Consider the following 27,709-nt stretch of genomic DNA (forward strand, 5'->3'; position numbering starts at 1 on the left):
AGTCTCTCCCCATGGGTACTACTTTTATGAGTTATAATATTATTAAAGAATATGATTCATTTCCAACAATTTTCTAATCCAAAATATTATACAAAAGTCCCAGGAACCAGGCATAAAATAGAAAAAGAACCCCCCAAATACTGGCCATATCCTTGACACAGTGTTAGAGAAGGAAATTCAACAAAATAACTTATTTTCAGATAGTATTAACAACATAACCACATTTGAAAGAGGTTTTTAAAAAACTCACAGCACTATTGTATAAATATTCCAACCTAAAAAAAAACTTCCCTAAAATGTTATTTATCTCCCAGACTGAGTATGGTCAAAAACGTTCTTGCTGCACTGATGGCGGCACTTAGCGTGGAGTAGCCGAGAACTGGTGGACTTTTGAAGAAAACCTAGGTTCCAAGAATAGTCTGCCATTTTCTAGTGGATAGATCTAGTGTCACCCCACCTCTTCATCTATAAAAATGAAAGCCTCTCTTATGTGATAATATTGTAACTTTCTAACAACTAATGTTGCAAAGACTATTTACCTTTTAGCCTGCCTCTACATTGGCTAACTGTGGCATCTAGACAGAAAAAAAGTTAACTCAATGCTTATTTTGATTATAATCCTTACACTTCCATACAATCATTTTGAATTTCTCTTGATGGCTTTAGGGGCACGTCACTGTACTCTAATATCTTAAATAATGAATTTGCAAAGTTAAAATTAAAATTCTTCAATTTCTTTGTTGCCTTAGCAATACTAATAAGGTAACGACTCCTGTCAATGATCTCCATTGCCTCAAAGAGGAAAAAACTGTTAAAAAGTTAATACTCTGTCCATTTCCCCAGTTGTTTTCCTCCCAGTTAAACCCTGTCGAATTTAGAAAGACATATTATATTCAAAGGAACAAAGGAAGGGCTCCTCGGTGGCTCAGTCAGTTAAGTGTCGGACTTAGGCTGAGGTTGTAATCTTGAAGTTTGTGAGTTCGAGCCCTGTAAAGGGTTCTCTGCTGTCTATGCAGAGCCCACTTTAGAAACTCTGTCCCCCACTCCCTTCTCCCCTACCCTGCTCTCTCTTTCTCTCTCTCAAAAATAAATAGACATCAAAAGAGGAAAGATGGAAGTAAAACTCAGAAAAATTATTGCCATATAAATTTGTAAGCTGTAATAGCATGACTTAGTGGACTAAGGTTCCACCCTCTTTGCCATTCACCATGTGACCCAACATACGTCGCTGAATGCTTTCCTAAGAGCAAAAGCAAAGTATATGTCTAAATATTCAATCCTAAGAGCAAAAGCAAAGTATATGTCTAAATATTCAATTCAATCCACAAATACCATACAGAATATAAAGTCAGGTCAGATGGGTAGTGGCAAAAGTTGGTAGTGGCATAAACAATACTGTAATCTCAAGTCTCAGGGAAAAAATAGTAAAGATGAGTCATTTAATGAGGTTTATAATACAAACTATGAGTAAAAAAGAAATACTAAAGAAATAACCACTGTAGAAATGCTGACCACTAATTATTTCCCAAGAAAATAATTTAAAATAAGCACTTAATGACATCTCCAGCAGGGGGGAAGAGTTCATTTTATCCACATACATAGTTTCATCTACAGACTGACTGCATTCCTGGACTGCTGCTTCCACTACAGATCGTTCAATCATGTTTGATGACACTGAAAAGAGAATTTCAAAGTCAAATTTTAGAAACAGGCATAAAAGTTACTTATTTCCACAGGTGGCTTTTTCCGTTAAAATAATCTGCAAACACTAACCCTGAGACTCTCATTACATCGTTTTTATGACAAAAAATGGGTTAGGTCAGAACAATAACAAAAGCTGTATCTCAAAAACCTTAATCTTCTACACTCAAAGACACTTGTAATATTATAATACAAGTCAAATGCCTTACTTTTCTAAATACTGTTTAATAACATAAATTGAGTTATGCAAACACTTCTTTAAACTCCTAGGATTAAGAGGTTACCTTAGGTGCTCACTTCTGCAGCACAAATACTAAGAAGGTTACATTAGTATAACTTTCTATCACAATTGCTATGTTTCCATAGGCGTGATAGTAACAATTACAATAGCTACCACTTATTAAGCCCTTAGTAAAAGTGTGACACTATGCTCAGGACTTTACAAGCATTATTTCAGTAGATTAGATGTCCTTATGGATAGATTGTTGTTCATATGTTCATATCTTAACGGGGGGGATGGGCGCCTAGGTGGCTCAGTTGGTTAAGTGTCCAACTTCAGCATCAAATTTATTTCCCCCAAACTTTTAGGAGTACCAAACCTATGTAAGACAAAGTAGAAGGTACACAGAGAGACAAATGTGACCGTAAAAACTAGATCTTAATCAGAAGTCAAGTCCATAGGGGCGCCTAGGTGGCTTAGTCGGTTGAGTGTCCGACTTCGGCTCAGGTCATGATCTTGCACTTCGTGAGTTTGAGCCCCACCGTTGGGCTCTGTGCTGACAGCTCAGAGCCTAGAGCCTGCTTCGGATTCTGTTTCTCTCTCTCTACCCCTCCCCCACTCACACTCTTGTCTCTCTCCTTCTCAAAAATAAATAAACATTGAGGTGCCTGGGAGGCTCATTCGGCTAAGCATCTGACTTTGGCTCAGGCCATGATCTCATGGTTCATGAGTTTGAGCCTCATGTTGGGCTCTGTGCTGACAGCTCAGAGCCTGGAGCCTGCTTCGGATTCTGTGTCTCTTTCTCTCTCTGCCTCTCCATCGCTCACACTCTGTCTCTCTCTCAAAAATAAACATTAAAAAAATTATAAGTAAATAAAATAATAAACATTAAAAAAAAAAAAAAGTCAAGTGCAGGAAAGCTGGCAGTGACAGCTCCAGGAGGAGGAAGAACTGTAAGAGCCTGTGGGGAATGTCCTGAGTTCCAACAGAACTAGAAGTTACCCCTTGGAAGTAGTGCTTCCTCGCATGTGTCTCATAATGCTGGAAAATCTTAATATGGAATCTTCAACTTCCACTTAAATCCACAAATCTAATTGAGAACGTAGAACTCTAGTAACGATTTAAGAGCTACTGGGAACTGTTACTTACAGGGTTGCTTTTCAACAGCATCAATGATCTTTTCCAGCGCATCTTCAAGCTCTACTTCACTGATAGGCGTAAGGGCTTCTGTGAGGTACTTAACAGCTTCACTGAGAAGGAAAGAAGAGACGAGGCAGGTAATTGAGGTTAAAAGTTTGATGTCAAAAACTGGCACTCATCAATCTAGCACTGAAATTAAGATCTACTCACTCCTCTCTGCAAGCAGTGTTCATCTCTCCTGCCCTTTCTAAATAAATTCTTCCTTCTGTACCCTAACGATATAAGCCCCAAATCACATCCATCTTTTAAGAAGGCTTCCTAGGCTTGAGGTGCCTGGGTGGCTCAGTGGTTAAGCATCCAGCTCTTGTGTCTCAGGTCATTATCTCACAATTCGATTCGTGAGATCGAGCCCACATTAGGCTCTGTGCTGACAGCGCGGAGCCTGCTTGGAATTTTCTCTCTCCCTCTCTCTCTGCTCCTTCCCTGCTCTCTCTCTCTCTCAAAAATAAATAATAAAATGTTAAAAAAAAAAAAAAAAAAAGAAGAAGAAGACTTCCTAGGTCAACCTTCTCTGCTGCAATCTCCCCTTCCTCCTAAATTGTTAAAATTCCTACACATCTCAGATCTGATACGTCACATTAGTCTTGTACTATTTATCACCTTATAGTTTTTTAATCTCCTTGCATTTAAGGCAGGACTTCATTTGCTTCAATGTCCTGAACACAGCAGACACGTAAGTATATATTCATTAATTTGCTAATGCATTTGATTAAATTCTAGTAATTTCATCAGTTTTCAATTTTTAAATTAAAAAATTAGACCAGAAAAAAACTATGACATACAAAGTCATAGAAGCAATGCTCATATTGAAATCACATGAATTTCTCCCCCACCCCCTGCCACTCCAAAAGAACTCAATAATTCCGAACTTTAAAAAGAAAAAAAATCTGCATGAATCCCTGATTTAAATAGCAATAGGCCTCAGAATGAACGCTGTCTAAACAATTAGCTAACTGCATGCCATTCTGTTTGTAGCACACAACTTCACACTTTTCATCAATGTTATCATTAGAGTCATCCCACTAATTGTTCTTATCTTGGGTTGCTTATTGATTGTGTCATGTGTGGGTATTACATCTCCAATTTATCATAGATGATGGCCCTTGAAAACTGGAACCATGCCAAACAAATCTGAGGGTGATCCATATATATTGAATGACTAAGTCCCTAAAAGTGCACACATTCTGTGTGAATTGGGACAGCTCTTAGGATCGCTCAAAGCCTGTAGACCTATACAGGACCTGGCTCCTACCAAATCTTGTTAGGCTCCCCCAGTGCTCTCCTGCCTCAGAGACTTTATATGGTCATTTCTCCCCACTCTTTTCTTCATCTAGTCAAGTCCTATTCATCTTGAACAGTCAGCTCAAACCCCTTCCTTAATGAAGGACTTCTTTAGAGTAGTCACCTTGTTATATATTACCACTTTCCTGGGATCCTTTTCACAGTTGAAATTAAACAACTGAATTATTTAATATCCATGACAGAAAGACTTATAAGAAAACCTCTAATAATCCAGGCCTCCTGGTATTCACATCCATGTGTAACCCTTCCCCTTCAGTGTGGGTTGGAACTAGTAACTTGCTTCTAACAACAGACTATAGTAAAAGTAATGGAACATTTTACTGTATGGCAATTTTAGAAGAAAAAAAAATTTTTAAGTTTTTTTTTAATGTTTATTTATTTTTGAGAGAGAACAAGAAAGAGAGGCAGAGAGAGGGACACATAGAATCTGAAGCAGGCTCTAGGCTCCAAGAAGCTGTCAGCACAGGGTCTGACATGGGGCTCCAACCAAAGAACAGTGAGATCATGACCTGAGCCAAAGTCGGATGCTTAACCAACTGAGCCACCCAGGCGCCCCAAAAGAAAAATTTTTAAAGCAACAATATGTCACTTCGTTGATTACAAAAGACTGTGACTTCTGTCTTTCTAGCAAAACTCTCTTGCTGGCTTTGATGAAGTAAGCTGCCATATTAGAGGACCACATGGCAAGGAACTGAGGGTGGCCTTCAGCCAACCGCCAGCAAGGACTGAGGCCCCAAGTCTAATAGTTCTGAGGAACTGAATCTTGCTACTGAATGAGCTTGGAAGCAAATCTCGCCCAAATGATATTTTAGATGAGAGATTGAGAGACCCTGAGGCTGAGGACCCAGCTAAGCCTACCTGAATTCCTGATGCACAGAAAACATGAGATAGTAAGTATGCACTGTTTTAAACCTCTAAGTTTTGGGGTAATTTGTTACACAGCAATAAATAACTAATACACTATCTATCCCCCAAGTTCCACAGTGTCTTATTCTCTCTTGTACTCCTTGCTCCAGCACAGTGATCTTGTAATAGACTAAAGCGTGTAAAGCTATATAGATCTGGCCCAGATCCTGTATTGATAGCATTGCAGTGTATTTCTGATTCAATTAATTAATGAATGACAGTTTAATATTAGGTCAAATTCTAAGGGAAAAGAGAACAGTTAATTTGATCAATTGCTCATATTTTCAAAATGTCAGGGATGAAGTGAACAGAATTCATTATTTTCTCCCAGGTCATTATTTTCTCTCCTCCCATGCCCTTGTTCACCACTAATCCAAAATCAAAGGTAAAGTCTCATAAAAGGCAAAGTGCCTGCGTGCCTCAGTTTGTAGAGCATGTGACTCTTATCCTTCAGTCTTGAAGTTGAAGCTTCATGTTGGGCATAGAGCCCACTTTAAAAAAATTAATTAATTTAAGAAAAGTCTCATAAGGGGTGCATGGATGGCTCAGTAGTTTAAGTGTTGGACTTCGCTCTCAGGTCGCAATCTCACGTTTGTAAATTCGAGCCCCACACTGGGCTCTCTGATGTCAGCACAGAGCCTTTGGATCCTCTGCCCCCTCTCTCTCTGCCCCTCCCCTGCTCTTTCTTTCTCTATCTCTCAAAAATGAATACACATTAAAACTTTTTTTTAAGTTTCATAGAACTCATTATTCCAAAACCCAAAACTTTCCACATATAGCAAGAGCAATCAAAGCCTAGTACAAAAAGTACATTCTATCCAGCAGGTATTTAAATATGTATGTAAAAAATAGTGTATTCTAAAAAACAAAACAGATTTAGTGAGAAAAAAATCTTAGAAAAGTGCATTCTGTAAGGACTAGAAAACATGATTCTGGCCAGGAAACCTAACTATCGGAGAAGTTCTAAAGGAACTGTTCAAGGCGGGGGAAGAGGAGGAAGACCTAGGAGGAGATCTACTAACATGATTCAAACTTAGCCCCTTTTTAACTCTCTAGGAATTGTCACTCAAGAGTAATGCCTAATGCAAAGTCGAGAAAGGGGAGGGCTCACAATTTTCACAAAACTGCAGGTTGATAACTACGGACACAAACATGGGCTTTCCCAGGTCGCTCAACTGATGACTCCGTACCTACGTGTAAGACGTTCTATTATTCCCATTTTGCGGTGGCAGAGACTAGGTGGGGAGCGGGGGTCGAGGGGGAGGAGTCAGGGGGACGGATAGCTGAGATTGCTCAAGTCCCATGCCAAACAACCGGTGCTGCGACACAGACAGCGGCTTCTCCAGCGCAGTGTGGCACTTGCGGGAGGAGACCATGTCCTACCTGGGAGAACCGTTCCGACTCCACGCGAACGTCGGGGAAACCTAAGTCCTTGAAGCTTTTAGACCCTGCCAGATCGATTTCACTCTAGACCTTTGCAAGGGTCTCTGTAATTTAAGGTCAAGCCGACGACCTGGCTCTCCTATCCCTTCCCGTAAACTCCCCCAGGAAGACTCACCTCCGGAGCAGCAAGCCACGCAGCTTGAAGGCGGATATTGCCCGTTTCCTTAGCCGCTCCGGCGCCATGTTCGCGTTTTGGCGCCACGGCCGCTGCCCCGCCCCTGCCCTGCCCCCGCCCCGCCCCCACCCGGGATAGCCCCGCCCTCTGCCCCGGCTCAGGCCTGGGAGCCGCGAGCTCAGCTTGGGCCCCATGCCCCAAGCCGAGAGCTCAGCGACTCCGCGTGCCTGGCGCTGTACCCCGTGACCCTGTAGTCTTAAAGAGGAGACGACATCACACTCCTTTGTAGCCCCGAGACTGAAAGGCGAAAGCATCCTTTCCTGGTGTCTGGTTGGGAATGTGCTTCTCTACCCCAAGCGCGTCTGTCATCTTCCGGGATGGACTCCCATCCAGCTCATCCAGGACCCGGGAGCCCCTGTGTAGTCTCTACTTCACACAGGCTCTGGAAACGTTCTGTGTCGCCACAAGGTTTTCCCCAGCATTCGCTCGAAGCTGCTATGAAAATCACCACCATTCCCACCCACCCCGCTTTCTACTTAAGTTGAGAACTTACTTTGTTCAATGCAATGTCATAAACGCTTGAAATATATTACCTGTCATATTGATCATAACCGAATGAGCTGTGTGCTATTTTTTTCAACACCCTCATTTTACAGATGAGAAAACTGAGACGCAAAGACGGGAGATGCTTCCCTCAAGGTGAAACCTTCACTAAGTGGTGGTGCCAGGATGTGAACTTAGTCTGATTCCAGCAAGTGAATCTGCCACATTTTATTTTATTTTTTTTAATGTTTTATTTATTTCTAGGAGAGAGAGAGAGACAGCGTGAGCAGGGGAGGGTCAGAGAGAGAGGGAGTCACAGACTGAAACAGGCTCCAGGCTCTGAGCTGGCAGTCAGCACAGAGCCCGACGCGGGGCTCGAACCCACGAACCGCGAGATCATGACCTAAGCGGAAGTCGGACGCTTAACCGACTAAGCCAACCAGGCGCCTCGAATCTGCCACATTTTTTTTTTTTCGAATCTGCCACATTTTAAAAACGCTTGTTCCAGTGAGTTGAACAAAATCATAGAGTGCTTATAAGTGAACATGCAATCTTATAAAACACGAGGACAATTTGAGTACTGATATACAGTGACTTCTAACGTACATGATTTACTTTTTTAAAAGTATGATGGGCGGGGGGGCGCCTGGGTGGCTCAGTCGGTTAAGCATCCAACTGCGATCATGATCTCATGGGTAGTGGGTTCCAGCCCCGCGCCCATCTCTGTGCTGACAGCTAGCTCAGAGCCTGGAGCCTGTTTCAGATTCTGTATCTCCCTCTCTCTCTGACCCTCCCCTGCTCGCTCTCTCTCTCTCTCTCTCTCTCTCAGAAATAAAAAACATTAAAACAATTTTTTAAAAAAGTATGATAAAGGAGAGGAAATAAGATTATATACATGTATATGTGTTTACTTGGTTTTGTATTTTAAAAATCTTGAATGTTATACTAGACACTGAAAAAAAATGGTTAACTGTAAAGGACAGGAGGGTGTAAGGATAGAATGAAATTTTCTTTTTAGTAAGACTTTCAACTGTAGACCCATTTATATGTCTTACATATTAAAAAGATACAAAGGAAACGAGTAAACTTAAAATTGAAAGCACACCCAAATCAATACACTTAACTGTGCATTAAATTGGAAATATAACATCAGGGAGAAAACCGTTATGAAGCACAGTTTCCTGTATATTTTCAGTAAAATATATTCTGAAGACAAAAAATTGCAAAGAAAAATTGAACTTTTATGTAAGAAGGGAAAGGAAACAAAAATAGGTAAACATACAGTCTGATTCTCATTATTTGAGGTAGTTGTGTTGCATAAAATAACCACCAATACTGAATTAGCAAATACTTAATCATTTCTACGAGAGGGAATATAGAGCTAGGTTCCTGTGAGCTTCTGGTCACAACATTTTCATCAATGGATAGATACATAGCCTTGTTTGATGGATGCTTCCGTTTCAAGACACCTTTAATATATATCATTGATACATTGACATTGAACTCAAGACCAATAGCACTACTATTCATGCCTGAAAGAAGCTTATCTAACACATATATTTTCTCCCCACAGCACATGTTGGGCCTTGGAACACTAGAAAGTACTTTAGCAGTATTCTTGGAGGCCATTTTAAATAGGAAAATCACCCAAAAATAAATCATAAAAGTGCAGAAAATGTAGCACTAAATATTCCTTGAAATAGATAACTGTTTATAGTATGAGAGATGAAAAAAGAAAGCAAAGTGTCATCTTGTTCAGTCTCAGCCACAGACGTGTGTGATGGGCAACGAAAATTATTTACTGCTCCATATATGTCTTTGAATGACTATGAAAGTGCCCAACATGATTTGGGAGTTACAAATAAATTTTATCAAGTAGGTAAATTCACAAATGTGAAATGTACAAATAATGATTGTATTTGCTTAACCGCTAGATAGATAAATAGGAATCAAATGGTTATTTATGGGTAGTAAAGTGGAGGGAATAGTAATATAAAATGTTAAAAACATCAGGTAAGAGTTTTAGGTAACGGCTATTTGTGCAGTCCCAAAGTGTTATTTACCCTACAGGTTATTAGCTAATAATACAAAGGAGAGAACTTACCTTTTACAACAGATCATTCAGAGGTTACCACTTTAACCAAGTATCACGCTTAGCATCACTAGTAGTGGGCCAATTTGAAGTTTTGTTACTGTTACAATGCAATATGACATATGCAATGTCACCTATGAAGCGTGCTTGCCAAAAATGTTAAGCTAAATTTAATCAAACCCAGATCTAACTTCTGGCTTATGGAAATAATAGACAAGAGGCAACTAAGCCAAATTACACCATGAGGACAATCAGACAAATCCAGAATGTGGGACAATCTAAAACCCAACTGGCCTGTTCTCTTCACAAAGTTAGTGTCATTGGAGGAAAACAGATGAAAACAGCCATCCAGATTGTGGATAGACCCCAGTGATTTTTGCTTCCTGGTATTCATAACTTGTGTACTCCCCTCCCACACTGAAGAGAACTGACCCATAAAACCAATAGGATATTATAGAGAGGACAGATTCTAGCTTCCAAAACCAGGTCATTAAAGATATTGCTATTTTCATCTGGCTCTTTCTTGAGTCACTAGTTCTTGGGGGAAGCCAGGTGCCCTCAAGAACCTTTATGAAAGGTCCACGTGTGAAGATACAAGGTCTCCTGCCAACAACCAGTACCAACTTGCCAACCGTATTGTGGGAGCCCAACAGTGACCACAAGAAAGCGTGGTTAGGGACGCAGGGATGTGCCTGCACACGGGGCTCCCTGCCTGGGCAAGGCATTCCTGCAAACAGGATGCTCTGCCAGGAGGCCTGCACACAGTATCCAAGTTTAATGGTCCACTTGCAAACGAGGGAACATGCCCTCATTAGAAATAAGGAGAAGGCTGGAATTGTGAGCAGGCCTCTTAGTAAACATGTTGTGGTCACTTCCTCCCTTTGCTCCCCCCTGTCCTTGGAATGTGTTTGGCTACTTGCCCTTGTTTTGTAAAAGAAGGTATTTTGTGAATTTCAGTTTGCATCCAGTTACCGGGGTATAAAATAAACCGCAAGAGGGGCTTGCGTGGAATTGTTCCTCCGGCCGGAGTTGTGTCTGTGTGTGTCTTTTGTGTGTGTCTTGTCCTTTGTGTCATTTCGTCCGCAACACGTATCTCCTTCACGTGGCTACCTCATAAAGTCCTAATACTTCAGTGAACAATTCTATGCTGATGACTCCAAAATCCGTATTTCTAGCCCTTATTTCTCTCTTCTTCAAATCCAACTCAGTATGCCCCCACATGAACTCACCATAATCCCTCCCAAATCTGCTCCTCTTCTCTTGTTTACTATCCAAACTCACTACCTTTTCATGCACTGAACAAGCTCGTAAATTAGGCAGCATCCTTTACTCGTCCCTCTCTTCACCTCCCATAAACCAATCAGCCACCAAATCCCTTGAGTTCCTTTTTTTTAATATATAAAATTTTTAAAGTAATCTCTACACCCAACATGGGGCTTGAACTCACAGATCTTATTCTGAGATCAACAGTTGTAGGCTCTGCCGACATCCACCCAGGCACCCCAGGTTCTACTTTTAAAGTATTTCTCAAACCTGTCCACTTCTCTCTGTCTCCTTGACAATGTCTCTGTCATTCAGGACACCAGCCTCTCTAGCCAGCAGTGCCTGACCTGCCAACTGGTCTCTTTGTCTCCAATCTTGCCATCAGAATGAATATCCAGAAAATAATTATTTTACTTCCTGAGTTAAAACACATCAAACTCTCACTGATAGTAGGATTAAAGTGAGCAGGTCATCTCTTTTCCTCCCTTCTTCTTCCATCTGCCAGGAAAACTTCCCTCCCTCTTCCCCTCCATTTGCCTGAACAAATTCTGCTCATCCTTCAGTTCCTAGCTTAGACTTTATCTTCTCTCAGGAGTCTTCCCTGACTCTTCCAAACCTGAGTTAGGGGCTTTCCTATGCAGCTCCAAGGTGCGCTTAACTTTGGCTATCATCACACTTTCTACATAGTATGATGGTTGTCTGTTAGCTGCTCTATAGCCCCCGCTGGACTTTAAGCTCCAGGAAGACAAGTGGGCCATTTCAAAAATACAAAATCAATATTACTAGTAATAAGAAAATGATAGAGTGAGGACCTTTAAAAAATATTTTTATTGATATATACTTTACATTGCACATATTAGAAGAGTGCTGCTCAATGAATTTTGATAAATGTATAAACCCATGTAACCATGACCCAGCCAAGATATAGAACATTTCCATCACCCCAGAATGTTTCCTTATACTCCTTTTTACAAATCCCCTCTCCCTACCCCCAACACCCACTTTCCAGCTTTCTACTGCCATAGATTAATTTTGTATATCTTAAATTTCATGGAGATGAAATCACATAGCAGATATTCTTTTGTTTTCTGGTTTCTTTTTTTCCTCCAGCTTTATGAGGAATTATTGACCAAAATTTTACATAGTTAAAGTGTACATTATGTTTTGATATATGCATACGTTGTGAAATGACTACCACAATCAAGTTAATTAATATGTCATTCACCTCACATAGTCACCATTTTGTATGTGTGTGGTGAGGATGCTTAAGATCTACTGTCTTAGCAGATTTCAAGTACGTATTACATTATTATAATCTCCACTCACAATGCTATACATTAGGTCTCCAGGGTCTATTGATCTTATAACTGAGTTTGAACCTTTGACCAATATCTCCTCTTTTCCCACACCCCTTAGCCACTGGTGACCACCATTCTACTCTCGGTCTCTATAAATGAGATATTTTTAGGTTCCACATCTCAGTGAGATCATGCAATCCTTGTCTTTCTGTGTCTGGCTTATTTAAATTAGCATAATGTACTCCAGGTTCACCTTTATTGTCACAGTGGCAGGATTTCCTTCTTTTTTTAAAAAAAAAGATGAATAATATTCCATTGTATATATTTATATATCACATTTTCTTTATCCATTCACCCATTGACAGACACACTGTTCACATATCTCAGCTATTGTCTGATACTGTTGCAATGAGCATAGGAGAGCAGATACAGCTCTTCAAGATAGTGATTTCATTTCCTTTTGAAATATATATACCTAGAAGTGAGACTGTTGGAGCATAAGGTAGTTCTATTTTTAATTTTCTGAAGCACATCCATATACTGTTTTCTATTATAGCTCTACCAATTTGCATTCCTAACAACAGTGCACAAGGGTTTCCTTTTCTCCACATACTTGTCAGCACTTATCTTTTGATGTTTTGAACACAGCCATCCTACTAAGTGTGAGGTGATGTCTCGTTGCCATTTTGGTCTGTATTTCCCTGATTTGTGATATTGAGCACTTTTTCATATACCTGATGGCTACTTGTATGTATTTTTTGGAAAAATGTCTATTAAGGTCCTTTGCCACTTTATAATAGGTTATTTGTTTGTTGTTTTTGCTATTAAGTTGTATGAACTCCTCACACATTTTGCATATTAACCTTTATTGGGTATATAATTTGCAAATATTTTCTCCTACTCTATAGGTTGCCTTTTCATCTTGCTGATTGTTTTCTTTGTTGTGCACAACCTTTTTAGTTTGATGCAGTCCTACTTGTTTATTTTTGCTTTCGTTGGTTGTGCTTCTGGTGTCACCTCCAAAAAATCACTGCCAAGACCAATGTCAGAGTTTTTTCCTCTATTTTCTTTCCCTAGATGTTACAGAGTTTGGGGTTGTGTGTTTCAGTTTAATCCATTTTGAGTTGATTTTTGTATATGGTGTAAGTTAAGAATCTACTTTGATTCTTTCATATGTGCTGTTCAGTTTTCCCAGCATTGTTTATTGAGGAGATATACTTTCCCCATTGTATATCTATGGCTCCTTTGTCATAAATTAATTGGCCATATATGCATGGGTTTATTTCCAAGCTCTCTATTCTGTTCCATTGATTTATATATCTATTTTATGCTAATACCATATTGTTTTGGTTACTATAGCTTTGTAATACAGTTTGAATTAAGGAAGATGTACTATTTTACAGTCATCAGATTGACAAAATTAGAAAGGTAGATAATATCAAGGATAAAAAGCAATTGGACTTATTATCCACTGCTGATGGGCACATAGAATGTTACAATTACTACGGAAAGCAAATTAGTATTAACCAGCAAAGCTGAAGGTGTTCATACCTTATAATCCAACAAGTTCAATTCTAGGTATATTTTTTAGATTAAGGATCAGCAAATTATAGTTTTGGGAAAAATATGGCCCACCACCTATTTTTGTACAGCTCAAGAGCAAAGAACTGTTGTTACATTTTTAAAAAGGTTTTTCTTTTTCTTTTTTACATTTTTTAAAAGTTAATTTATTTATTTTGAGAGAGGGAGAGAGAGAGAGAGAGAGAGAGAGAGCACAAGTCAGGTGGGGTAGAGAGAGAGGGAGAGACAGAGAATTCCAGGCCTGCTCAGGTGATGTCAGCACAGAGCCTGATGCAGGGCTCAAACCCATGAACTGTGAGATCATGATCTGAGCCCAAATCAAGAGTCAGACACTTAACTGACTAAGCTATCCAGGCACCCCTGTTGTTATGTTTTTAAAAGTGGTTTAAAAAAATCAGAGGAATGTTTTGTGACACATAAAAATTATTTGAAGTTCAAATTTCAGTGTCCATAAATAAAGTTTTATTGGAACATACCCAAACTTTTTTGTTTATGTATCATCTATGGCTCTTTTTGTGTTACAAAGAAAGAGTTGAGTAGTTCTGACAGATATTTTGTGGTGCACAAACCCTAAAATATTTACTAGTAGCCTTGTTGTTATAGTAAAAACTAGGAAGAACCTAAGTGACCTTCAACAGTTAAAAGAATAAATATATTCTGAAATGTTCATACCATAAAATGTGATAGCAATGGAAAAACAGATTTACACCCCTACGCAGTGTTATGAAGTAACCTCAGGCATATGTTGAGTGAATAAAAGCAAATCACAGAAGAATATATACAGCATGATTCCACTTATACAAATTTCAAAAAACGATCTATGTGGTAAAACTATAAAGAAAAGCTAGGGAATAAGTACTGTAAAATTCAGCCTAGTGATTATGCTAGGGTGGTGGGGGCGAGGGGTGGAGATGAAGAGAGAGCAAAGGAGTTCTTTTTTTTTTTTTTTTTAAAGAAAGTGGTGAATGCAGAGATGCTCATTTTGTCATTACTGTTTTTTTTGCTTTAAAATATGATTTGTGTTTCCTCATTATTAAATAAAAGCCGTTAAAAACTGCAACAGCTCTGAAGGGAAGTTGGGTTTTGTTCATGCCTTTTTGTTGTCTAGTATTGATGGGGTTAGTTAGACAAGAAAAGATGCCCTTAGACCGGAGTTTGGGAGTTTGAGACAGGAGTTTGGTAAACTGAATTCCCCTAAATAATACGGAAAAATTTAGCATTCCTTGGGGACAATCTTGGAGAGAAAGAATGTAGAGAGGAGTCAGTGAAAGGTTCTGAGGCTGGGGACTAAGAGAAGGTCAGCGTAAAGATAATAAGACTCTCTTCTTTTTTTATTTTCTTATTTTTTGAAGGTGGGGGAGGAGCAGAGAGAGGGAGAGAGATGGTGGGCTCAAACCCACAAACTGTGAGATCATGACCTGAACCGAAATCAGGAGTCAGTCACTTAATTGACTAAGCCACCTAGGCACCCAAGACTCTCTCTTTTTTTTTAAATTTGAAATATTTATTTAAATTATTTTATTTCATAGATTGTCACAATAGCCCCCCCCCAAAAAGCAACATTATCTCGAATGAATTATCAAAATTTGGGAAGAAACAAAGTTCATTATTTTTAAAAATTTATTTATTTATTTATATTTTTAAATATATATCCAAATTAGTTAGCATATAGTACAGTAATGATTTCAGGAGTAGATTCCAGTGATACATTCCCTATTGTATAACACCCACTGCTCATCCCAACAAGTGTCTTCCTTAATGCCCCTGACCCATTTAGCTCATCTCCCACCCACAACCCCTCCAGCAACCCTCAGTTTGTTCTCTATATGTAAGTCTTTTATGTTTTGTCCCCCTCCCTGTTTCTATATTATTTTTGCTTCCCTTCCCTTATGTTCATCTATTTTATGCCTTAATTTCCATATGTAAGTGAAGTCATATGATATTTGTCTTTCTCTGACTAATTTCACTTAGCATAATACCCTCTGGTTCCATCCTCATTGTTTCAAATGGCAAGATTTCATTCTTTCTGATTGCCGAGTAATACTTCATTGTATATATATACCACATCTTTATCCATTCATCCATTGATGGACATTTGGGCTCTTTCATACTTTGGCTATTGTCGATAGCACTTATATAAACATTGGGCTGCACATGCCCCTTTGAAACAGCACATCTGCATCACTTGGACAAATACCTAGTAGTGCAATTGCTGGGTTGTAGGGTAGTTCTATTTTTAATTTTTTGAGGAACCTCCATACTGCTTTCCAGGGTGGCTGCACCAGTTTGCATTTCCACCAGCAGTGCAAAAGGGTTCCTCTTTCTCTGCATCCTTACCAACATCTGTTGTTGCCTGAACTGTTAATTTTAGCCATTCTGACGGGTGTGAGGTGGTATCTCACTGTGGTTTTGATTTGCATTTCTCTGATGATGAGTGATATTGAGCACTTTTTCATGTGTCTTTTAGCCATCTGGATGTCTTCTTTGGAAAAGTGTCTATTCATGTCTTTTGCTCATTTCTTCACTGGATTGTTTTTTGGGTGTTAGGTTTGGTAAGTTCTTTACAGATTTTTGGATACTAACCCTTTATCTGATATGTCATTTGCAAATGTCTTCTCCTATTCTGTCAGTTACCTTTTAATTTTGCTGATTGTTTCCTTCTCTGTGCAGAAGCTTTTTATCTTGATAAGACCATGAGGTCTCAATGGCTAATGTTTGCTTTTGTGTCTCTTGCCTCTAGGGACAGATCAAGTAAGAAGTTGCTATGGGCAAGATCAAAGAGGCTTTCACCTGCTTTCTCCTCTAAGATTTTGATGGCTTCCCTGTCTTACGTTTAGGTCTCTCATCCATTTTGAGTTTATTTTTGTGTATGGTGTAAGAAAGTGGTCCAGCTTCATTCTTCTGCATGTTGCTGTCCAGTTTTCCCAACACCACTTGATGAAGAGACTGTCTTTATTCTACTGGATACTCTTTCCTCCAAGACCCTCTTCTTGACCAAACTTTAGTCAAATTCTCCTGAGCACTATTCTCAGCTAGTCCTCAACCTTGTCCTATAAAAACTGCATACTCTCTGCAGAAAGGATTTCATCCCCCACATCCTCCACATACACACAGTTGGAGACTTGAACACTAAGCATAGTTTCTAATAGCTCAAGCCATACCAGCTAGAATGACCCCAGGACCCCTTAGAGTGCTTGTGGGGGGTGCTCAAGGCTGTCAGGATCCAAATCTGGTGATAGGGAGATAGATCCCAGAGCCCCTTCTTAGAACAGTTACCTTGGAAAGTTTGCAATTATAAATATTTTCTCTGCCTTTGAGATGTGAATCTACCACCCCAAAACCTTTCTTTTTGAAATGCAAACATTCAGGGAGATAACTATCCCTCTCAATCCCAGTTCCTGAGTGGGAAAATAAAGGCTTATCTTTGGTGGGTGTCTTGCTTTAACTTGCACCAAGATAGAAGTTTGTTTCTTCTATGGATAGGTTCCAATTAACAAACCCAGATGGCTTAGTCACATGGCTTAGCACTTAGCACTCTTCAGTGCCTTCCCTTGGCACTCCCCAGCCTTCTGAAAGTCTCCTGCTTTCTGTTTCTACAAAGTTGATTTCAGGTCGCACTGGACCTTCTTATTGCAGTAGTCTACTACTGGGGTGAAAATCTATCTTCACCTCTTTAACTAGTGTCTGACTTTATCTTTTTAAAAAAGATTTTTAAAAACATGTATTTATTTTTGAGAGACAGAGAGTGACAGAGAATGAGCAGGGGAGGGACGGAGAGAGAGGGAGACACAGAATCCGCGGCAGGCTCTAGGCTCTGAGGGCTCAAACCCACGAACTGTGAGATCATGACCTGAGCCTAAGTCAGAAGCTTAACTGACTGAGCCACCCAGGCGCCCCTGACTTTATCTTTCATAAAGGCTATAATGATGGCGTGGCTACTGGAGTTTTAGGAACAAATGTATACAGTGTTCTATTTAAAATTATTCCTTGCTATGGTATAAACCCCTTCTCCATCATCTTTTTACTTGTGTCTTTTATTTCAGTAAAATTTAGTAGAAATACAAGTGACTTTGTATGGCTCTTAAAATGACTTTTAAGAGTGGGCTTTTATCCTATTTAGATTTTTTTGAAGGAGATATGTTTATACATGTTTTTATTTTTTTAAGAGTAGGTTTTTAAAGAAAATATGCTAGTATTTTGATTTTCATGTCTGGAGAAGAGAAGAGATGTAGCATGCTCCAGAGGTAGAAGATCCACCTATCTGTGAGTGGAATTATTTCAGTAGCAGTAGGAGTTTGAAGCCAGAAGTGTCTATGAGATTAGAATCCTCATAAGAATTCACAAAAATCCTCGAGAGGGCTTTGGAATTCCACTGCGGGTAGAAAGAGGGTTCCTGGGACAAAGACCACGAGTGGTCATGTAATAACATGAGTTCCTGGGACTAAGATCACGAGTGGGTAATATAGTAATAACAACATACTACTACTGCTACCACCACTTACTGAGGACCTCCTTTACACCAGACCTGTTCTATGTGCTCTCCATCTTTCTGTTTTCAGTTCTGATTCCCCTGCTTGCCCCACAAGCCAAAGTAAATGTTCTAATAATAAAGTTTTTAATTAAAGGATCCCTGCTGAAGACCCTTTTGGCTTTAAAGTCGAGATTCCTTAGCCTAAGGAACAAGCCTGTGTGATTGCCTGTCCCAACTTTATCCTTGGCTGCTCTCTAGAAGTATTCTAGTCGTACTCAACTATTTTTTTAAAAAATTTTAACGTTTATTTATTTTTGAGACAGAGAACAAGCTGGGGAGGGGCAGTGGGGAGGGGCAGAGAGAGAGGGAGACACAGAATCTGAAGCAGGCTCCAGGCTCTGAGCTAGCTGTCAGCACAGAGCCTGATGGGGAGCTCGAACCCATGAACCATGAGATCATGACCTGAGCTGAAGTCGGATGCTTCATTGACTGAGCCACCCAGGCGCCCCTAGTTGTATTCAACTATTCACTCAACTTGTAAGAAAACTCAAGTGTCTCTCTTTGTACACTCTCTTCATCAACAGATCACAAATTTCCTTCCCATTTTTCTGCTATATTTTATCCACATTTCTACTATACCACTTCTCATCCCACAATGCATGTATTTCTTTATGTATCTTTCCCTCTGACTGGATTTTGAAGCCCCTGAGGTAGAACTATATCCTATTCATCTTAAAATTCATGTTGTCTTTTTGCTCATTTAATCAACAAATATTTATTTAGTACCTACGTGGTATTAGGTTCTGGGGAGTCAGTAATACTTGATTCCTTCAGAGTTTCCCATCTAATAGAACCTGAGAATGAACTAGCTACATTAAGCAGGTACTTAATAAATGTGTACTGAATAAATGATTGAATGGAACTTGTTCTGAGTAATGGGCATTCACAAGTTCTTCAGCTGCATTTACAGACACTGGTAGAATTACTATCTTCCCTCCTGACTGTAGTTTTACTTCAGTAGCATCATTTAATAGCAAGGGTTAGCCAGCTTTGTCTGTAGGAGGCCAGACAGTAAATATTTTCAGTAGCATGGGCTATATATGCTCTTTGTTGCAACTGCTCAACTCAGGCTACTCAACCCTGCAATTGTAGTATAAAAGCAGCCATCCACAGTCAACACTTCAATGAATTAGGGTGTCTGTGTACCAATAAAACTTTATGTACAGATGATGAAATTTGAATTATTTTCACAAGTCACAAAATTGCATTCTTCTTTTGATTTTTTTCAACCATTTATTTATTTAATTTATTTTGAGAGAGAGCATGAGAGCCAGGAGGGGACAGAGAGAGAGAAAAAGTTAGCAAGATTCACAAGCAGGCTCCGTGCTGTCAATGAAGAGCCCAAGGCCAGGCTCAAACTCACCAACCGGGAAATCATGACCTGGGCCCAAATCAAGGGTCCCACGCATAACCCAGTGAGCCACCTAGGCACCCCTTTTTTTTCCAACCATTTAAACATGTAAAAAAAATTATTGGTTTGTGGGTTGTATAAAAACAGGCGCAGACTTACGTTGGTCCCCAGGCGGCGGTTCGCTGGAATACGTTTTAGAAAATCCTTAATTAAAACAATATATTACACACACACACACACACACACACACACACACACACACTTGTGGATAACCATCTTTGCTGGAGGTTGAATAGAAAAGGAAACCCACACGAAGCATTAATATATTGATTAATGTCACAGCAGCATCAATCCTACGGACCAGAAGCCTATTTATCCAGCGAAGAAGAGACCGAGTTAGGTTGTACTGCCCAAACCACGCGATCCCGAGTGGGAAGAAGTCAGCAGGTGGCAGGGTTCCGAAGGCAAGGCACCTCCCTCACAGCTCAGACCAGAGCATCCCTAACGGGCGACGCCACCCTGGGCCGGGATTCCCGGGCGAGCTGCGGGACGGCGCAGACGCACTCGTTCCGCCTTCCCACCAATCTCGGCCCTCGACGCGTTCCGTTCGTGCGTGGAGGAGCCCGGCGGGAGGAGAGGGCGCTCCGTGGGCAGGGGCTGCGGCGCGCCCAGCGGCTGGACCGGGCGACAGCGCGGATGGCGGACTCGCAGCCGTTCTGCGTGGCAGAGGAGCGCAGCGGCCACTGCGCCGTGGTGGACGGAAACTTCCTCTACGTGTGGGGGGGCTACGTGGTAAGGGGAAGAGGCGGGACGGGGCGGACTCGCGCCGGGAGCCCGCCTGGCCTCTCGGCCCGAGCGGACGCCGAGCGCCCGCCCACACCCGGCCCCGAGGTGGGGGTCGGACCGCGGCCCGCGCCCGGCGCGCTCGGCGCCCGCCCGCCCCTCCGCCGTCGGCCGCTCTCCCAGCCGCGCCCGGGCGTGACGCCGCCCCGCCGTTGCTTCCACTTTGAAAGCCTTCAAACCCGCGTTCCGGGGCTCTTCCCACTGTCCGCTCCCCCAACCCCACCCCACCCCCGCAGCCGTCCAGTAACCCCCGGGCTGACCGACACTAAGCCTCCGCAATTAATTATCTTTAAATGCTTGCGCAGACTTAAAGGCACAACGTGGACGCCGAGCTGTTTTGTTTTGTACATAGCGCCTTACTGCTAGGGAACGATTAGGAATATTGAAATCACTGAAGCATTTGAATATTTCTAAGCGATTTTTAGTGGCGTTCCTTTGTCAGTGGGTAATACGAAGTTTTTTTCGAGTCTCAAAATAGACTCGTCTTAGCAACAATATGGTAAGAGTTGCTTAAATGTGCTTATTACAATAGAGGTTTGAATGTGTGTATTTGTTTTGTCTCTAATCATAGGATTATAGAACCAAAGATTCTAACGTCGGAAAACAGTTCAGGAATATATGCGAACCCCATTAGTTTACAGGTTTTTTTTGTTTGTTTTAAAAGCCAGTCATCTGGAAGTTCTTTTGGAAGGAGAACCTACATTTTCTGTCTCGATACTATTATGTGACAGATGTAACATGACTGAATCACTCACTGAAATAAAGTACATACTGTCTATGTTTAATGATTCTCAGATCCAAGTTGGTTTTTGTTGTTTTATTTGTGTGTTTATTTTTAATTTGGTGCAGTATCAGGACGGGAAAATTAGAACTGACCTTTGAGTGCCTACTATACCTGGCATGTGCTAGGAACTTCCATATCCCTAATCTTACATAATCTTTATCGTACCTTGTAAGGTAAGTAGTATCCCCGGTAAAAGAAGGATGGTGAGTCGATGGGAATGAATGATGGCCATTTGACCTTAGGGATAGGAGATTCCAGCCTAGGTATATTGGATTTCCAAAGGCTGTTTTTTCTGTGATAAACTAACATAAATTACAATGACTGTGTTTTTTTAATGTCTAATCTTTCCACCATTTGTTCTTTATGAAAAAGGAGCCTAGATATAATGATGGCTCTGTGCAGAAGAAATATTTTGATTGCTTTTGAGCTCTGCCTTTTGAAGACGTAGAGGTGTCAACCTTCATCTACTATGTTGATTCCTAATACTGTAAAAATTAAGTGAAAAAAATCCAATTTAAAATAGTAATCTGCAGTATCGTATCTGGTGACAGTATACATTTCTTTTTGGAACTATAAATGGAGTGTCTGAATATTTTTTATCTCGTTTTAATCTTGAAAACTCATGTAATTGATTAGATTCCAGGTGTTTAGGTGGCAATCAGTGAATAGAATCACTTTGTTTTCTACTACTAATTGATTCAATGAGTACAGTGCTGTAAGAACCACTCTGAAAAGTGCCACAAAGATTTAGATAGAGTTTGCTACAGGCATACCATGGATATTGTAGATTTGGTTCCAGACCACCGCAATAAAGCAAGTCAAATGGAGTTTTTGGTTTCCCAGTGTATGTGAAAGTTAGGTCTGTGCTATATTGTAGTCCCTTACGTGTGCAATGGCATTATGTCTAAAAATGTACGTACCCTAATTTAAAAATACTTTATTGCTAAAAAGTGCTAATCATCTGAGCTTTCAGCGGGTCATAATCTTTTTGCTGATGGAGGGTCTTGCCTTGATGTTGATGGTTACTGACTGATCAGGGTGGTGGTTGCTGAAGGTTGAGTGGCTGTGGCAATTTCATAAAAGAAGGTGATGAAGTTTGCATCATCGATTTTGACTCTTGCTTTCATTGATGATTTCTTTGTAGCATGCCATGCTGTTTGATAGCATTTTAACCACAGTAGAACTTCTTTCACAACTTGAGTCAATATTCAGACCCTCCTGCTGCCTTATCAAGAATAGAAAATGTCACATTCTAAATCCTTTGTTGTCATTTCCACAATCTTTACAGCGTCTTCACCAGGAGTAGATTCCATCTCAAGAAACCACTTTCTTTGTTCATGCGTAAGAAACAACTCCTCCATCTTCTCAAGTTTGATCATGAGACTGCAGCAATTCAGTCACATCTTTAGGCTCCACTTCTAATTCTAGTTCTCTTGCTATTTCCACCACATGTGCAGTTAACCTCCTCCAGTGAAGTCTTGATCGAACCTTCAGTTTGTAAAAAACACAATATCTGTGAAGCGCAGTAAAGCAAAGTGCAATAAAACAAGGTATGCCTGTACTTTTTAAATTCCAGGAATATCAGCAGCTAACGAATGTCTAAGGCATGAGTGGAAGGAAAGAGAGTGGGAGGCAGAAAAGAAGACCTAGCATATCATGAGAAAAAGTAGAGTCCTTCCAACAATTGTTTTATTCAGATCCTTCCGAAAAGAAGATAGCTGAACGCCCTTGGAATCTGGAGGTAATCCAGTAGTCAGTAGTTAAGAATAATGATCAAATAATTTCAGATTGTTTGTTCTAATCACAGTTTTCTTCCTTATTTTTCCTTTTTTTTAAAGTTTATTTATTTATTTTGAGAGAAAGAGACGGAGCACAAATGGGGAAGGGGCAGAGAGAAAGGGAAAGAGAAAAATCCCAAGCATGCTCCACACTGACAGCACAGAGCCCAACGCGAGGCTCGAAGTTAGGAACCACGAGATCATGACCTGAGCCGAAGTCAGATGCTTAACCAACTGAGCCACACAGGTGCCCCAGTTTTCTTCCTTATTGCCAAAAAACAATGTGTTAAAATTCATGAACATATACCCTAAAGCTTGAGTGGCCCACAGATAACTGTCTAAATTAATTCATTATTATCCAACGTATTCTATAGAACATTGCATCTGAAAACAACTCTGTCTCTATCTAGAAGTGAGAGTGGCAATGCTGAAAAATTAAGTGGGAAATTTTAATTGGTGCCAGAATATTCTTTCTTTATGTTTATCTAGTTTTGAAAGAGAGAGAGAGAGAGAGAGAGAGAGAGCACGAATTGGGAAGGGGCAGAGAGAGAGGGGACAGAGGATCCAAAGTGGGCTGTGCACTGACAGTAGAGCCTGATGTGAGGCTTTGAACCCACGAACCAAACTGTGAGATCATGACCTGAGCTGAAGTCAGATACTCAACCAACGGAGCCACCCAGGTGCCCCAATGCCAGAATATTCTTTTGCCCCTTCTTCCATATCCTTTCTGTGTTATTGAACTTCCTGCAGTCTTTAGTGCTGCTACTAGGAACATTGAAAAATTATGAGCAGTTTCCCCAAATTTTGGAGGAAAACCACAGTGTTTCAACATGGTTGCAGCTGGTATGCTTTCCTCGTAGGGCTTACTCATACAAACAGTTTTATTTTCATAACACAATTGACGTTAATTCATTTTGCCCTAAACTTTTCCTTATAGAAAATATCTGCACAAGTATATGCGTAAGTACGTATTTCTGTTTTGGATATGGACTTAAAGGGATGAAGGGTCAATTTAGAATATATTTTAAAAGAAACAAGGTGGGAGACTTACAGTACCAGATATTAAAACATATCACAATACTATAATAAGTCAGTGCTCCTGATGCAACAGGAGACAGCATGATGGAATGAAAAAGAAGTTACATAAACAGCCAAGCATACCAGCCTATATTATATTCAAAAGATAGCATTTTAATTCTGGAAAAACAGTTATTCAATAAATGGTCTGGGATAGCTAGAGGAAAATGATAGTGGAGCCTTAGGATTGAACAGTTAAATGTAGAAAAATTAAGCTCTATCATACCAAGAGAAAAATAGTGACACTTTTAAAATCTTGAGTTAGGAAAAGAAAAATGAATCGGGTAAAATGAAGGAAAAGATAGGTAGATAAACGTTTTTTAAAAATTAAAAACTGTGCTTTTTAAATACCATAAAGTGAGAAGGCAGATGACAGAATGGGGGAAATATTTGCAACATATAGGCAAAAATAAAGACTAATATCTGTAAAAGTATCTCCATTGAAAAATGAGCAGTGAATATGTACAAGAAATTTACAAAAGGAGGAATATAATATGAATCATAAGAAAAACCCAACTGAAAATAATAATGAAATTTTTCTTCTCCTTTTTTGCACACATTAAAAAGAATTTTTGGGAAGAGCATGGGGAAATGAATTAGTCTGATAATGGGAGTACAAATCTGTGTAACCTTTCTAAGGAAAAATTTAGTGATGTGTATCAAAAGCCTTAAGTGTGTATTCTCTGCTTTACATATTCATAGATGGTCACATAGGTGATCCATGTCACATGGAAGACATTTATTCTTTTTAGATGCCCCACATTTGAACCTCCTTCTTTTATTGTAATATCGCCCACCAAGTGAGTCTTGTTGGGGTATTTATTGTAGTTGTCTGACTACCTTCTACCTAGCTACATAGAATGTAAATTCTATAAAGGTTGAAATTTTGTTCCCTGTTGTATCCCCAGTATCTAGAATAGGGCATAGCTTATGGTAGGTGACCAATAAAAAGAACCTGAGTGCTGCGTACTGTACTCACTTTTCCAGCCTGCCTTGCAGCTAGATTGTGGCCAGTTGCCTTGGACTCAGTTAGATGAATCTGTGCTAGATTTGGACTCATAGTAATACTAAGTAATACATACTAAGATATAAAAATGAGGACCTGAAGAGGATTCTCAGCCAGCAATAGAATCTGTAGGAAGATCAAGGTCCCTGGCATGAAAGGTGGTGCTACAGCTGTGGTGTCCCTCCCCAGTGACAGTGGCAATTAGCTCACCGGACCTGACCTATGACACGCTTACAGATCTTGTCCTAACGTGTGGATCAGAGGCTGGTTCTCCAGCTTTGATGATTTTGTGAGTAACTAAGTAGTCATTTCTGAAAATTTTATTTTCTTAATTTTAACATTTGAAATGTATTTACAAAAAGAATATGTAAAATAAGTATCATTTAAAGGTAAACATGTTTAACCTCCAGCTTAAGAAATCAACTAGAACCAGTACATTAGCAGCTTTTTGTCTTTAACTGATTACAATGCTCCTCTCACCCCCCCAGGGTACCAGGATCTCGATTTCCTGTTAATCATTCTTTTCATTATAGTTTTACCACATGTGCATCTATCTCTAAGCAATATATTATTTGGTTTTGGAATCATAGCATATGTTTTCTTTTGTGACTTAATTCTTTTAGTAAATGTATGTTATTTAGATTCACACATTGCTTTTATTCAGCTAGTATGCCCTTGCGTGGCTGTACCTGTTTTTACTTGATGTCCTTTCTGATTAGTCAGTTTCAGTGCTATCTGGTTATTAAATATTTTGAAAATCATCCCTGGATTCATTCGTTGGATGTATGTCCTCTCTAATATTCTGGTGTGTGAATTTACTACAATTTATTTATCTATTCTGATGTTGTTGAATGTTTGAATGTTCTTCTTTTTCTTCTTTTTTTTTCTTTTTTCTGCTATCATTAAGCACTGCTACATGGAGCATTCTTATAACGCATCTCCTATTATACCTGGATAAGTGCATGTACTCTCTCTAGGGCACACACCAAGGAGTGAACTGCTGGGTCACTTAGTATACACATCTCCAAATTTACTTGGAAAGGTCACTGCTCCCAACATATTTGTATCAGTTTACACTCCCACCAGCCTCCTCCTTGCTGCACATCCTTAACAATATTCAGTACCATTTGGCCTTAAATATTTTCCCAATCCAGTCAGTGTGACATGATATTTCATTGTGGTTTTGTTTGCTTTTCCATGATTACTAATATAGTTAAGTGCCTTTTCATTTGAACTATTATGAGCTATTATGAACTATCTGTAAAAATGCTGGTTCCTGTCTTTTGCTCATTTATCTATTGATTATCTATTGAGTTATTTGGTTTTTTCTAACTGATTATACAAATTCTTCAAGTATATAGTTGTGTGAATTGATTATGTCTTCTCAGTTTATAGCTTGTCTTTGTGCTTTCTTGATGATTGTCTTGTTCAACAGTAGTTCTTCATTTTAATGTAATTTCAGTCTTTTCCTTAATGCTTTCTGCTTTCTACATCTTTAGTCTTTCTCAATGTGGAGATGATAAAATGTCCTGTATTATCTTTGAAACAGTTTTCCGTTTTGCCTTCCATGTTTAAATCTTTTGTTATGTGAATTTTTTGTTTAATTGGTTTAGAATCAGGATCCTATTTCATTATTTTTTTGATATGGATAACCAATTGTCCTTGTGTCATATATTTAATAGTCCCTTCTTTCCTTGTGAACGTGCAAACTCAGTCTGTCACACATCAAGGTTTCATGTATGTGTGATCTGTTTCTAGGTTCTTTATTAGGTTCAGTTGGTCTGTTTTGACAGCCACATTATGTAAATTGCAACTGCTTTAGTAGAAGTTTGAATGTTAACTTTAAGTTTAAATCCCCACTATTTTGCTTTTCTTCAGGAATATTATGGTTTTTTTTTTTAAGAGCCTTTTGTACTTTTGTATATATTTCTTTACTATTTTTATTTTGTAGTAAAATATGTAAAACTTATAATTGGCCATTTTAACCATAGTTTAGTGTATAATTCAGTGGAATTAATTACATTGGCAGTATTCTACAATGTTACCACTACTTAGTTCCAAAACTCTGTTTCTCCAAACGGAAACTCTATACCCATTACACAAAAGCTCTCTCTTACTCCTTTCCTCAGTCACTGGTAACTTCTAATCTTTTTATCTTGGTGAATTTGCCTTTTTCTAGATATTCTGTACAATTGAAATCATACAATGTTTGTCTTTTTGAGTCTGGTTTATTTTACTTACCATAATGTTTTCAAGGTTCATCTATGTCATAGTGTCTATCAGAACCTCATTCCATTTTATTGCTGAAAGATATGACATTGTATGTAAATACTATATTTTGCTTATCTATAATCTGTGATGGGTTACTGAGGTTGTGGCCATCTTGTGTATTGTGAATAATATTGCTATGAAATTGGCAAACAAATATCTGAGCCCCTATTTTCAGTTCTTTTGAGTACTTAGGAGTTGAAATGCTGGGTCATATGGTTATTCTACATTTAAATTTTAGAGGAACTGTGTAATTGTTTTTCCACCATGCTTCCTCATTTATATAAATTTTAGAATCAGGTTGTCAGAGTTTCTATTGGGATTTTATATTACTGTATTCAATCTTCAGATCATTTGAGGGTGATAGACATGTTATGAAATTGAATCTTCTCATCCAATTATATAGG

At 39.4% G+C, this 27,709-nt stretch overlaps 2 protein-coding genes across 7 annotated transcripts in view; one reads left to right on the forward strand and one right to left on the reverse strand.

The window, feature by feature from the left end:
- Positions 1-6,984, reverse strand: part of POLE2 (DNA polymerase epsilon 2, accessory subunit) — a 31,714-nt gene extending 24,730 nt beyond the window's left edge. For all 3 annotated transcript variants that reach the window (XM_039217325.1, XM_039217324.1, XM_039217323.1), the window contains exons 1-3: positions 6,888-6,984; positions 3,071-3,171; positions 1,599-1,674 (exon numbers count right to left, since the gene is read on the reverse strand). In XM_039217325.1, coding sequence (XP_039073256.1) covers positions 1,599-1,674; positions 3,071-3,171; positions 6,888-6,955 — 245 coding nt within the window. In that variant the 5' untranslated portion in view covers positions 6,956-6,984. The remainder of the gene's footprint in view (positions 1-1,598; positions 1,675-3,070; positions 3,172-6,887) is intronic.
- A 13,185-nt stretch (positions 6,985-20,169) lies between these two features.
- KLHDC1 (kelch domain containing 1) overlaps positions 20,170-27,709 on the forward strand; it is a 58,982-nt gene continuing 51,442 nt past the window's right edge. For 3 of the 4 annotated variants that reach the window (XM_039217326.1, XM_039217328.1, XM_039217327.1), the window contains exon 1: positions 20,170-20,338. In XM_039217326.1, the coding sequence (XP_039073257.1) occupies positions 20,243-20,338 (96 nt within the window). In that variant the 5' untranslated portion in view covers positions 20,170-20,242. Of the gene's footprint in view, positions 20,339-20,831; positions 20,889-27,709 lie in introns of those variants that run through there. The other variant, XM_039217330.1, reaches the window with a different exon arrangement.

This window comes from Hyaena hyaena, unplaced genomic scaffold (genome assembly GCF_003009895.1).
Source record: "Hyaena hyaena isolate Hyena2069 unplaced genomic scaffold, ASM300989v1 scaffold_683, whole genome shotgun sequence".
Taxonomy (NCBI): domain Eukaryota; kingdom Metazoa; phylum Chordata; class Mammalia; order Carnivora; family Hyaenidae; genus Hyaena; species Hyaena hyaena.